This window comes from Ambystoma mexicanum, chromosome 3p (assembly GCF_040938575.1).
Source record: "Ambystoma mexicanum isolate Mex_15411 chromosome 3p, UKY_AmexF1_1, whole genome shotgun sequence".
Classification (NCBI taxonomy): Eukaryota; Metazoa; Chordata; class Amphibia; order Caudata; family Ambystomatidae; genus Ambystoma; species Ambystoma mexicanum.
The window spans coordinates 152,440,634-152,455,520 of record NC_090925.1 but is presented as its reverse complement, the minus strand read 5'-3'; the positions used below and the strand labels follow the sequence as shown (position 1 = coordinate 152,455,520).

Here is a 14,887-nt window from a genome sequence, read left to right as displayed (position 1 = left end):
GTAATTTAATGTAAACTTTAATCTCGCCTACTAACTATGGCGGTTGAACCTTTAAAGATGCCCACTGTCAGGATTCCCTCAAGTCAAAGGGCACGTCATGTCCCAGTCATCAGCTCGCAATAGGCAATTCCCCGGTGTAGGACATCTATTGTTTACCACTTGTTACCAAGGCCCTATATAGCTGGGTTACCAGGACAGCGAAGCCAATGGCTGTCATCCTTGGGCCTGCCCCTGTGCCTTTGTTACAATCAGCATACCACGTGGAGGTTGTAATGGCGACTCTGGCATCCGTTACGTGATAGCTTATGATGCATTCGAGGGCGGGTACAATAGGTATTTAGCTTCTGGGTTGGTGTCGCTCTGTGCTTCTGATTTTCCTAAAACCAGTCGCTGATTTTGCCTTGCTCTTGTTATTGATCCTGCTTCCTTGTTCCTTCCAGCCCTTTGCCTTGTACCTTGCTTCTTGATTTTTGTCCTCTCTAACGTTAACAAACTCAGACCGCTACTCGACTTGCTACCTGACTCCTGATTTTCGTCTGTCTTCTCCAGCACGGTTATTCGGATCCGGACTGCTACTCGCCTGACAATTCGGCCATTGTTCTACCCAGCCCTAAAAACGAACTCGGAAAGCCCCTCGACCTGCATATTGCCTCCCACATGGAAAACGACCCTGGATTGGCACATCAACTCCTCCACTTTCACTTACCCGCTCCATTCAATGGAATCATCCATTCAATGCCTCCCCAGCGCAGGAACTCTTGGACTTCCATCCCTGGCGCTACTAGGTCGTAGGCACCCAAGTTCCACCTGGATAGGTGGATTTTTGGAATAGAGACTGTCAAACCTGTTTTAGGCGTCATTGTGGCGTTGGGACAGCTTACTCTGGCAATACACACCGTGGGGTGGTGATCACACGAGCATAAACATCAAACCCAGCGGGTAAGTGTTCTGGCTTTCATTGCTGTCTCTCTTATTCTCAGTATAGATCTTGCTATTTCATTAAGCCCTTTTCTCTTTCTCCTATAGGAGGAACTGCCTGTTCTGTATATCTTACCTCTGGCCTGGTACAGATGGCCCTGCAATCAATTCTCCAGAATCAGGACTCCCCATAGCAGGTTAGAGTACTATTGTCAGTGCTTGTTTGATGGTATGTTCACTGCCTAACTGTCCTGTTTTCCTACAGTATTACGACCCCGGCAGCTGCACTCCATTCTCTGCCGACGTTACCTGGTTCCCGCTGGTGTCCTTCATCTTTCAGCCAATTGATCACTCTGCGTGTACCCTCACCCAGAGAGTTCCATTGGTTAGGAGAAATCCTCGCCTACACTACGTGGGCAAGATCTCCTGTTTTCTCTGGTACTCAAGGCCGCATTCTGACACCCGCCACTGTAGCATACTAATTTACTGAAAGCACTCACCTTCCTGTCACATTACCACACTCTGGTTTCCTTCTTAAACAGCAAGGAAGGAGTCACCGGACTGTGTCGCCAGCTCAGTGCCTCGCTCCCCGTGTTGAAAGTGCAGATTCAGTTTCAGCCAGGAAGTCAGCAGGGGAGAGGAGGAGAAAAAGCAGAAGCAAAGAGAAAGGTTTCGAGGTGCTTCCGGGACCGGAGAGGATTCTCCTCAAGTTTCAGGGCGGCAGGGAGGCTGTTCCAGAGGGAGGTCCCAGCCAAAGAAAGAGATCTACCACCAAATCATTGCTTGGAGAAGTGACTGACCTTGAGGGAGTTGGAGGTGGATGAGCGAAGAGCTCGAGAAGGAAGATATCTAGGAAGTGAGAGTTGAAGGTATTGAGGTCCCAGGCCCCAGAAGGCCTTGTGGACAATGCAGAGGGTTTTGGATGTAATCCTCACAGCCACTGGGAGCCAGTGCAGAGATTTCAGTCCTGGAGAGATACGATCCTTGGTTTTTAGGCCAAGGACAAGTCTTGCAGTCCTGTGCTGGATGAGTTGCAGAGGGCTGAGAGTAGAAGCAGGCAGATTTAGAAAGAGGCTGTTGCAATAGTCCAGCCTAGAGAGAATCAGAGCTCTGGAGACAGTGAGCTTCTGGGGAAAGGAGAGGAAAGGGAGAATACCTCTGAGGAGGTGCAGCTGGTAGTGTGACTTCTTAGAGATGTCAGAGATGTGAGGAGAGAAGGAGAGTGTGGAGTCAAAGATGACCCCAAGATTTTTAGCCTCACAGGTGGGGTTAGGAAGAGGGCCAAGGGAGGCTGGCCAGAGAGTGACAGGAAAGGATGGAGCGGGTGTGGCGATGAGGAGAATCTCAGTCTTACTGGCATTAAGGCAGAGATCCTTGGCAGCACACCACTCCTGGATGGCAGACAGACAGTCAGAGATGAGAGAGGGAGAAGAGGTGGCTGAAGGTAGCCTGAAAATGAGCTGAGTGTCATCCGAATACAACTCGAAGTTGGGGCAGAGTGCAGCAATGTGGTGAGCAAGAAGTGCCAGGTATTGGTTGAAAATCCAGAGAGAGAGGTTAGACCCCTGGGGAACATCACAGGTAGAGATAGAGATAGAGTATAGGAAGGACCCAAGTTGAACCTAGGAGGGTCGATCAGAGTGGAAAGAAGCCAGCCACGCCAGGGCCTGACCGTTGATACCCAGGTTATCATGGAGCGGGTTGAGCAGGATGCATGGTTGACTGTGTCAAAGGCAGAAGAGAGATCAAGTAAGATGAGGACCCAGGGGGTGTTGGAATCAAGGTTGGTGAGCAGGTCTTCATGGATGTTTAGGAGAGCAGTTTCCATGCTTCTGTCAGCTCTGAAACCAGACTGATGATCATGGAGACAGCCAACAGATTCAGTGTGAAGATTGAGCTGGGAGATGGCCAACTTTTCCAGGAGTTTGCCCAGGAAAAGAGTGATGGAGATTGGGTGGTAGTTAGCCAGGCAGGATGGGTCGGCAGAGGGAATCTTAAGAAGAGGGTGCGAGAATAACGGAGACGCTACACAGACCTAAGAGAATTAAATAAGAGGGCACACATATCCTGGTGGCCTCACCCTTATATCGATCAGGGATTAGCACAGATCCAAGGTTGACAAATAGATATTGGATGATTTTGGTACTCCGTGAACATGAATATAAACTTGTATTTATTTTGGGGGCAACAATATACCTGACCCGTGACTTTGTTTGGGTCTATGGGCATATTAATAGCAGATATTAGTTCAATATATTTCTACAGAAAGTTATGCAAGATCTTGTAGAAAGAGCATATTTGGCCTACATAGATCACCTGTTCATCAAAAGTAAAACTGTGGAGGAACGCCTGGTAGACATCCAACATGTGTTGACCTAATTAAGAAATGCAGGTGTGTAGATTTATCTTCAGAAGGCACAGTGGTACAGAACTAAACTACACTTTCTAGGACATGAAATAACAGCTGATGATCTTAATCTTCAGAAATAGAAGGTTGGGGGTCTACTGAAATGGAAGAACCCTGCAAATCTATGTGAATTACAAAGTCTCTTAGGATGGACTATAGTCATAAATTCATAGAGAATTACAACGAGATCGCACAATCTCTGTCCATGTGTTTAAGGGTGGGGTTCAAGTGGGAGGGTGGACCATCAAACAAAACTAAAAAGATGTATTTCCAACTCTCCATGCTTTGCTTATTAATTAAACACAAATAATTTCTCATGAAAAAGAGATTTTCTGACACCTGTTTAATTGTGGTCTTCTATCAGAAACATGGTAAATCAATTGCCCTCCTACATGAGAAAACGTTTATCGCGAGATAAAATTTAACAAATGCGAGAAATCCCTTCTGGCAACTGTATGGGTATAGACAATCTACTGTACTTTAATTCATGGGGAACCAATAACACTTGAGACCTTCCAGAAGGTTCTAACATATTTGCATATTATCTGGATGGGGAATGGGAATGTCTGACTAAAGAATTAATTCCTGGATTCTTTCAATGGATTCTTTCAATGCAGGTTTACCTTTACATGAAAACCTTTACATTAAAACGCTTTAAATTAAGACTTAGTTACCTTAGAATGTATAGGCCCACAAAGGGGCATTGAAGCTCAAGAAAAGGAAATGTAGGTTATGTCGTGATGCAAAAGCATCCGAAACGTTGAAAAATGTAGTCATTTTTTGGCCACGATTGCAAAAGCTTAGAGTACATGTTAGGAAAGATTTCCATTTATGGGTAATTTTCCCTCCAGTTGTGAACCCCCCCAACTTTTTGCTGTTGTCTGACTATCCTAGCCTGACATTTACCAGCAGAACCCAGCCTTCTGCTGTACTCTGCTGGGCTTTTGCTCATTTTGTTATGGGGAAACTGACATGTCTTTCAGACTGTCAATACTGGGAGACTTTGGGCCTCTTTACAAGTTTGGCAGTAGCCTTGAGGGTAAAACTGGCAGGCTGCCACCAAACTTGCGAATTTTTATGGCACCTGGCAATGGGGAAATAAAGGGCCATTACAACCCTGGCGGACCCTGTATTTCCCCATTGCCAGGTGCCGGAATACATCACTCCCCATTCCCATTTGAGCCCCATTCATGAATGGTGCCGGTGCATCCGACATGGTCTGAGGGCGGGTGCCGTTCCGCCGCCAGGTAAGACCTGGCGGGTGGGAGAGTGCCCGCCCGATGAACTCAGAGTATGCCGGCCCGGTAACAACGGTACCAGCAAGCTTACTGGTACCGTTGTTACCGGATCGGCATACTCATAATGATGCCCTTTGTTTCCCTTAGTCTTTCACTTTGTTGCTATTTCTTAGTAATGTTTTATCAGGGCACAATGTACCTTACAGTACAGTGCACTGGGGTCCCTTCTTCATTTTTAAGGCCCTAGACATCCTCGAAGGATTTATCGTGAATGTACAAGTGTGCCCAGGACAAAGCTGGTGGCAACAGTTACTTTTAAAGCATTGTTGACTCTTTTCTATGGTCCAAACAGCGTTTACCACATTTGGCATAAGACAGTGGCAAGTGCCCAAAATGGCCATGCCACAAGGTCATTTGTTCTGTGCTTTGGCCATCTTGTCCCTTTGCCTTCCCCAGATCGAGCCGACCTGGGAAATTCCTTATTTGATCATGCAGATCCCCATGCAAACCAAAGCTTTTGCAGGCTTCTGCATGCCTTGTGTGTGTGCGCCAAGGATGTGGGCTGCAGCTGTCTACTCCAAGACGCACCCTGGGTGACAGGATGTCTAGTGTGCTGGGAATGACTGGGACAAACGTGGTCCATGATTGGTCCATGTCTGGGGTGGCTGAATGTGAGCTGATCTCCTATTAGTATCTCTTCATTTTTGCGCAAAATAGATTCTGGATAAGAGAAGTCACCTGACAGAGGCTGAACAAGACAATTTACGGAGATGCTAATGTGTGGTGTGAAAGCAGCAATGGAGTGATATGAGCGGGAGGGGGTGCAATGAAGTGAGTTCTTCCCCCCTAATTGCACCTACCTCGTCAAACACAGCAGGTTGACGGCTGCAGGCTTCATACTTCCCTGGCTGACACTGGCCAACACCAACTGAAGATGCATCCACTGGAGCTGTCCTTAGCCTCAGGGTCCTTCGCCAAGGGGGCGGCCACTGCAGGGGCTGCCTAGAAGTCCGTCGGATAAGGGCCCATTTCACCAATGGGAGTGTGGTGGGGCTGAGGGAGGTGAGAGGGGGAGTCAAAGGGAAGCAAGGACAAGGGGGGAGGGGGAGCGGGAGAACAGGTGCTGCAGCGCTAAGAGCACAATTAAAGTAAAGCACAATTATGTGCCACGAGCCAGGCACTGCGGCGCTAGAACGCTACCTGAATAAATAAAACAAGTTGGAGCCCGGTGGGTATAAACCCTCATGAGCCACAGGCCCGTTCACCAATGGGAGCCCAGTGGGCGGGAGGGAGGGAGGAAAGGGAGGCAAAGGGAAGCGTGGCCAAGGGGAGGGGGAGTGGGAGAACAGGGGCTGTGGTGCTAAGAGCGCAATTAAAGTAAAGCACAACTATGTGCCTTGAGCCAGGCGCAGCGGCTCTAGAACGCTGCCTGAATAAATAAAACTAGTTGTAGCCAGGTGGCTCTGCAGCAGGTTCACTCACCACAGCCAAGAGTCAGAAGAAGAACATACCCCTTATGAGTAATGATGTCCTAGAGAGGTACTGTGCTGTCATGAGCGAAACAAAAACACAGCAGCTGGAAACAAACGTATTTAAAATTGTCATATAAGTTTAAGAATATCAGCACATTGCAAAAAACCTGTGAAAAATAAAAGCAGCACAGATGTATAGCCCTATGTTTCACCTGGAATAACGTGACACAAGCAAAGCGTGTCTGCAGGTGCACTCCCTGTGCAAGACTATGGTACCACCTGTTAATCGTGTGTGGTACTGGACTGCATTAGGCATATATTAGTACCAGACTGTCCAGCACTCTAGGAATTACATGTTTGGGCAATTCACTGAGAACCCACTCTACTGGTGGTGACATGAGGGTCCCGATGACGTCTCATCACTAGGAAGTGGGTAATGCCTCAGCAACACAGTGAGGCAACAGGGTGTGTGCTGACATGGGCTTGGCCGGACAACACAGGAGGGTGCGACCCTCAGGTAAAGTGTATTGGAGACTTCACTTTTCTGTGCTGAGGTGCTGTGTACAAGACACCCAGAGGAAGATCTATAAGCCAGGCGTGAATATTCACAAGATCAGAAGTAGACAGAGGGGTGGCAGTAGTTGGGACTGAACGTGTGGCCCCTAGGAAACGACATTGGTCCTCTGGCCCTGAATCGTGCTCCTCCAGCACCAATGCATCCCTTTTCTTCATGCTTTGGAGATGTCCCACATTGATGCAGATTCATGCCGACACTGGTGTTCCTGCACGGCCGCAACTTTTGACCAGGGTCATACATGAAGCAGAACAAAAAATAAATGGAGTCCTTGGTGCATGCGGCCATTGCCACACACAAGTCACTGTCATGTTGGCCCACATCACCTCTACTTCCTCAGTGAGAAACATGACAGTTCCACACATGTTACTCTGCAGAGTGGGAATACACAAAGACAAATACATCTCCCCAACCACACGCCATTGCACATAGGCGAACGTCCTGACTCCTGACTGTCTATCCTCTTCGTCATGGCAACCTATATTGCACATTCCCAATAATGGGGCATTGGCGGACATCAGCAGTCTGATTCTCGTTGGTACTTTGCAAAGACTGCCATTAGCAATACAAAGACAGGTGGGGGTCGATGAGTTACAGGCTCAAGCAAATGGCAACACAGGGGAAGGGTTTAGGCTAGAGACTCAGGCTGCACACCATGCCAGGTGAATGGTTGTGCCCTACGTAGTGTTATGCGCCAAGGCAGTTATAGAATGACAACATTGAATGCACCTTGAGATGGTCCATCACAATACATACAGCATGTGACATGTCATTGTCACATCCACCAATTCAGACATCATGGCCAGTGTCATGGCTAGTTCTGGAAAATGCAGCATAGATGCAATCTCCAATAATGCTGTGAACAGACCACTTCAATGTTTGAATGTGTGTCTGGAACACATCTGTCCACAGTTGTGTGCACGCTGGTCTGGTTGTGTTTAGTTTCTTTTGGCAATTGGCCAACTTTGAGAACACACACATAGAGGAATCCTTTGGAGGGCTCTCAGTGCATGTTCCCAAAATACAAAGGAGTGGACAAATGTCATGCCAGCAGGATGCTGCAGTGTGGCTCTGCACCATCCACGTACACAGTGCCTGTACCCTACAGCAAGAGTGTGTAATTAGGACACATTGCAGTGACATGTGCATACACACCCCTGTTTGTGTTCAGTCCCTTCTTCCTGCTTCTTTATTTTATGTTAAACGCGCCCTGGGTCATGTTCCTCTATCACTGGAGTTGGAACTCTCTCTGCTTATTAGCATTTCCTGCTTTCTGAATTCCCTTTCAATCTTCCATTTTGAAGTCAGTCCCTCCCGGTGCTTTGCTGTTTCTACACGGCCCTGTGTGTCTGTGTTCTACAGTTCTGTGACCTTGCTGTGTTCTGCAAGATAAACGTTATCCTTTCGACACCCCTCTGTGGTCCTGCTCTCATATGAAGGACAATGTTTTACTTTCCATTCTGCAAGCACTATTCCTACGTGTCCCCTTTCAAGACTCTTACTTACTATATGATCCTCCCATAGCCTTGTGGTGTCCTGGTGTGACTTTGTCAGCTTTGCTGGCATCACAGGTGGTGTTTCTCATCCTTATGTGCAATGCCGTGAAGTTACTTTATATTATACCATCTGGGATGTCAGCTCACAGACTGTGTAAATGCATGACCTGGATGTGGGGTTAGCGCTGACAGTAGATGTAAGAGCAATAGTGGGTGGGGCTCTTGCTGTCTTTACTTGTAACCATAAGAAGCTTCTAAGTGCTTATCCCACCCCACTTTTCCTATATGTGTATTCATATCACCTTCTACCTGCACAGCCTCTGTGTTAGCGTGCATGTATAAAGTTACGCCTGGGAACAGGATTGTGGTGAAGGTGGATTTATTTAAGTAATTCTCTTCAGAGCCCACCAGAAGCGCAGCATCCATCCATGCAGCCCCCTCTCACTTCTCAACCGCCCCCATACCATTCTAGACTCTCTATGCACTAAACCTTCCACACAGCACATCACGGGACACCTACACGCTGCCAGCACACTGAAGGATTACCTTCACTGCAGTCGAACTCCTTAATCACCAGCTAGAGGGCCTATTAGTTCTATTAGTTCAAAAGGATTTGAACCACAGACAAGCGTGTCTGACAAATCAACAACCTCTTTGCAGTTAATAGAAGCAAATGGAATTTGGCAAAAGTGCTACATTAAAAAAAATTATATTACAAATGTTGTACTAGTGATAATCTACTAGTCACTGACCATGTGCCACAGTGGCCCTGGCGGATTGCCTCGGGCTGAGTGTATGCCCATAGCGTGGCCCATCTCTGGTTATGTACTTTGACCTGCAGGGGTATGTGTCCAAGATAAACACATATTGCATTTATGTTTTATATTCTCACCAGTTCTTCTTGGGTGTCGATGAGAGCCAGTGATGCGTTATATGAGGAGCAGAAGATCTGGCTGTCCTCCCAGTCCATTTGCTTCTTGGAGAAGTGGTAGCATTTCCTTCCATTGTTCAGCCAGTCCAGGGGGCACGACTCTACACGGGGTGGTGTTACCTCTGCGCGGGGTGGTGTTAATTCTACCATTGATGACTCTGTCACTAAAAGAAAGAATGTGCAATAATCATTACATACTATATATTTCCTCTAGTCCTCAACTTATTGTTAGCATTATAATAGGTCACAAGGAATGTGTGAAGCAGTCCTCTCCAGTTGGCAGGATCTCTTGCTTCTGATGGACATCTTGTGGGAATAATGATGCACTGGACAGGCTAGGGCTGTGTTTAGGGTGTCACCATAGAAGTCAAAGAATGTTTGAGGTTATTGGTGCATGAGCAGGTCTTCCAATGAAAGATAGAATGTGTTGGATCTGACAGAGCACAGACTGTAAGCATTAAACATTTGCTGTTGCATTGTACAGAGCTAAGTGCTATTCCGAAGTAATACCTGAGTTTCATCACTTGTACTGTATTTTATGGGGATGTAAGCAACTTAGTATTAGGGTGTGACTTTTTTTGATACATCATATAATCAAGCTATGATATGAGAGGTATGAGATTGAGAATATGTTAAACATTAGATAGATGGAATATAAATAGTTTCTTATAATCCTATATGTTGTGTGTGTATAATATATATTCAGTGAAAAAAACGTTGTCAAAGGCACGTTATGGTTCAGTTACCCTAAGAAAAACCTAGCACATTCAGTGCAAAAACTTTGGTAAAGGGAGTTTACGCTTACTTTGCAGTAACAACCTATCCATATTATCCATATTATGGCTTCACGTAAAACCTAAAAACCCCAGAAATTCACAAGTTATGGTAAGCTAAGCAATCATAACTCGCGCCACTACTGTGCTCTGCTTAGACTAACACCCAGGACATAAAAGATGACATCACAAGCGCTTTGGATTAAAGCGCTCTAAAAAATCAATAAATAAAAATCACAAATGTTATTGATGACATCACATATCTGGGCCACTGGTTTTTGTTCACTGACATATCTAGGTCAGGTGGTTTTGTTCACTGACAGTCAGAATATTAAAATTGAAAAGGTGCTATGTATCTAGACATCAACTTTGTCATATGATCGTAAAGTACCATCCTTAGGGTTTAGTCTCAGCTGATGGTGCATATATATGGGGAAAAAAGCAGGCCTAAAACACACAATTCATTTTTATACATGAAGATAAACTTTAATATTATTAAGATTTTCTGATGATGCTGTTTTGTTCTTCCTTACTTTAGTTTCCCTGTATGTGCCTCTGATTTGTATGCATTGTGGTTCTTCATATGTATTGTTTGTGCTAGCACAAGTGTAGTAAGTCTTGAATTGTGAGCTAGTTATCACATGTTTAACATTACTCAAAACTCACATAAGGTAGCATTCATTATTCTACTTTCCAAAATTACAAGATTATAAATATTGTACTTCTATGGTGCATGCTGCAGCCATTGCCTATGCTTATATATGGTTAAATTGCTGTATTAACAACACTCCAATACAATGTTGTTTACAGTAGTACATTCTTTAATACATTAAGTAGTTCATGATATGTCTCCCGATCATCCCTGACATCTTATTACGAACATTATTAACACAACCTCCTGTAAGGACTTTTGATCAAAATTAATTTCACATGTGATGTCATCCGTGATGTAATGATGTCATCTTTGATGTCCTGGGTGTTAGTCTTAGCAGAGCACAGTAGTGGTGTGAGTTATGGTTGCTTAGCTTAGCATAACTGGCGAATTTCTGGGGTTTTAGGTTTTAAGTGTAGCCATAATATGGATAGGTTGGTGTTACTGCAAAGTAAGTGTAAACTCCTTTACCAACGCTTTTGCACTGAATGTGCTAAGTTTTTCTTAGGGCAACTGAACCATAACGTGCCTTTAACAGTGTTTTTTCATGGAATTTGATAGGTTTTAGTAGCAAAACTTAACCATATTGTCCCTTTAACAGCGTTTTTTTCACAGAATTTCATAGGTTTTTAGCAGGATACCATTAGTTTGTATAGATGTACCATGCAGCATACCAAATGGATGTCTGCATGCCAGTGAGCACAGTAACCACGGACTATGCGCCTGTTCGTGGATAGCGGCTAGGATTCAATCTGCTGAAAAAGGCAGGGGTTCTCTTACATAGCGGTACCATTCAGCAAAGTGAAGGAACAAGTACAAACGGCACCATGTATGTGCATTGCAAGGAAAAATTGAGTAATTCTGCAAACTCAGTACTTGTGAAACAGACGGAGCAAAGGCATAGAGTGTACACCATAAACGAATGCACCAGTAGACGAAGTAACGTTTGCGTCCATCAATATTACCGCACTGCTACTTTACATGGAAACAAAGAATGAAATGGCAGAGTAAGGACTGCAAAGTATTGAGAGCAGTACGTCACTGCATGCGGTAAGTACACTGAAGTTTCTCCTATAATTGCACAGCTTATGCAGTGTACAACAGTAAAAGACCATGATAGCTTTTTTTTTCTACGCAGCAATACGAAGCACCCTTGTATGGCTGGAAGAGAATTTCCCTCTTGACGAAATGAGTAACGATACTAACTCCATTGGTATACATCACAGTGTAAAAAGTAAGACAGTTAATATGCATTGCTTTATTTACACTTAACATATATTTTCATCTGTAACAGTACATACATACTGTAAATGAAAGGAATACATTACAAGTGGCACCTCTCCCACAACAGCATATGGCCACACGAAATGAAAGAGACACTGTAAAAATCAACGTAGACAGCCTGGACGTAAAAATGGAACAATTGCTAAACAATTTAGCCACCTTAAAAGATATAATACAACAACATATTATTTGAAATATAAAATACCACTGGCCCACCTTCACGTGTACCAGCCCAGCATCCCCAACAAAATCCCTGGGAGCACAGACGTTAACGTTGAGACCTCAATCCTTGCCTCCCCTAATGACGATTATGGTGAAATCCCAAATTCCCCTGTGTATGTATCCATTTGTGTTACCCCTTCACTTTCCTAATAGTGTCCTTCTTTCTTAGAAATTAATGGTGTATATATATATATGTAAACTGTTTGTCAGTGTGTGAGTAGCTGTTCCTTTTGTGTTATAATTGCATGGTGAGTCTGTAGCGCACAGTACTGTCCGAGATGACTGCAGGTAAGCGAAATGGAGATTTCCTAGAGAGAGTGCACCTGCCCAACGTATGTGCAATCACAATGGAGGTGTCCGTAGGACTACAGTACAGGCTACATGTCCACATCTTCTAATACACTTTTAAGTAGTTGTGGAAGTTGATGTTGTCTGTTGCACAGCTATGCGCATGTGTATGTCATCCTCTGTGTCCTGGTAACACCGCCCCTGTTGCCAACCCTACTGATTCATGCAGCAGGCTACAGCATTTCAAGCAGTCCTACCACCTACGGATTTTGGTATCCAAACCTACCGATTTATGTCTGCATCAGGCCTGGTGGCCTGAGGCCCATTGGGAGCAAGGAACAGCATCATCCAGTGTATGGTGGGCGTGTTAAATTTAAATTTTTAAATGTTAAACTCACTTCCTGCTGCCTGCTTCTACAGACCCGCTAGCTGCTGCTGTAATGTGTGGTGAAAGTGGAAGAGGGTGCTCACGCGTTCCACAATAAGCGACTGTTTACAGTTGTTGTCCACATTACCGTAACGACGCCATTACAAGAAATTAGCTGTGAACAAACCCAGTCTAATTCAGCACCCTCAGGCTGTGGTCGTTTTTGAAGGGGTATTTGACTAAAAATGCTCCACTAGCCAAGACTTTACTTTGAAATGCATTAGTGATGTGTTCATTTGTGTCAGAGTGCTAATAGGCTCAAGAAGAAGAGGATTTCACCTCGAAACGCGTCAGCCAAGCACAGTCTAATCTATGGATACTTTCCTTTGCTATGTTTTGCATTTTGTATGCCTATTGACCGACAGTCAATGATGACTATTGTACATTGTTCTTGTCAAAATTAAATTTCTCTACCTTCTTCATATTGAGATTTCTTTTGATTATTATTGATCATACTGCATATGCAAAATTGTACGTAATTTATTGAATGTCTTTGTTGACAATATTATACCGTGTGCAGGGGACGGGAGGGCTCCCAATCTGGATCCTCTTACTTCCTCTTCTTTCAGCAATTCTGGTTTTGTGCCAAGACCATTTTTTCTCCTCTGCACCTCAAGTTTCAAAAACACATTGGGCCTCATTACGACCCTGGCGGAAAGGGGTTTGCGGCAGCGTTAGCTGCGCCAACCCCTTTCCGCCAATTCCGAGTTCCCTTTCCGCCATGGCGGTTTTTACACCTGCTTTTAGCAGGTGTAAAAAACCATGGCGGTAAGGGAACTTGGTGTTAATTACGCCACCGTAATTTACGGTGGCGTAATTAACGCCTTCCCCACTCCCATTATGCCCTATGGGGCAAAAATGGGAATGGGGAAGGGTGAATGGGGATTGGGGATTTACCGCCCCGCCAAGGTCGGAATGGGGCGGTAAATCCCCTTACCGCCATGGCGTAAACGTAGTTTACGCCATGGCGGTAAAGTCACGGCCCAGGCGGTAACTTACCGCCTGGGTCGTAATGAGGCCCATTACCTATTAAGTGTCAAGCAGTTACATACCCTGAACCATTAGTGTGCACTGTCAATGACAAATACTCTGGGCGTGTTAAATGGCCCATTACTTTGAGTGATGAGCTGCTTGCCCTTCCATGACCCGTGAAACTGACACACCGCTTCTGCACCGAACACCGTGAGGTAAAGTGCCAAGTTGTCGACTTCGGTTTGTACAGTTGGAGAAAAGATTTCACTGCACGTATGACAGTCTCTGTTCAGTCTGGAAAATGGCAGCGCTGTTGCTGTTTCCTAACTCCCATACAACTAAATAAACAACAGAATCTTTGGATCTCAAAGATCATCAGTGGTGGTTTCAAAGGTATTGTTGCCGCATGGGGCTGCCTGAACAATTATCTTCTTGCTCCACGTAATGAAACTGTGTTTATCCTTATTGAAAGCATTCCTGTATGTCAGAATGTCCTAATCTCTGTGAATGCTGGTGCTACGGCTAATGCTGTGCCATCAAGTGACCATACTTGCCTTCGATCCACAGATTGCTTTATTTGAAGACTTACAATTAGCAGTTTTTTGGTGTAATAGATGTCATCAATTATGCTGCAGTTCAATATCTGCGAGAACCCGTTGCCCATGTGGAGAGATTCAAAGATATGGCAGTGCCACTGCACAAGGTCTTTGTGATTAATGCATCAGACATGGGATATATACATTCACTTTAGTTTTGTACTGTTCATAGGAACCTGTTGGGTCGCTTTGTTCACCGCCAAGGAGGAGGCAACATGCAGGTATTGGGGCCAGCATTCCCAATGCATGTCCAAATCCCTGCCACGCTTTGTAATAGCTATTGTAATTACGTACTAGCAAGAATATATACAGTACTATGCTGTTGGATTTTTCACAAAGTGTACATGCACGGTTCAATTTGTCAGGGCCCTCCAAAAATGGAAAAGTGAAGTAGCAATGTTTATGTTTTTGTACAGATTGGTTTACATGACAGAGCAGTCTAAAATGCATTTGAAAAGTAGATTTGGTTTCAGACATGGAAAGCGATAGAACGCTACTATTACATAAACACATTTTTTACCAAGTCTAAAAATATTCCAGATACCTGGTTCCGTAATGGCAGGCAGTATTTTTCTTTCTTGGATCCTGATTCATTGACATTTTACATGGTTAAAAGTGACTTTGCATTACTTAAAAA

The 14,887-nt window shown here is 44.8% G+C and overlaps 1 protein-coding gene across 1 annotated transcript in view; it reads right to left on the bottom strand.

Moving 5' to 3' along the window:
• Positions 1-14,887, bottom strand: part of LOC138580182 (C-type lectin domain family 2 member L-like) — a 407,308-nt gene that overhangs the window by 67,756 nt on the left and 324,665 nt on the right. Inside the window, exon 3 of the mRNA XM_069650510.1 lies at positions 8,998-9,200. Within this exon, the coding sequence (XP_069506611.1) occupies positions 8,998-9,200 (203 nt within the window). The remainder of the gene's footprint in view (positions 1-8,997; positions 9,201-14,887) is intronic.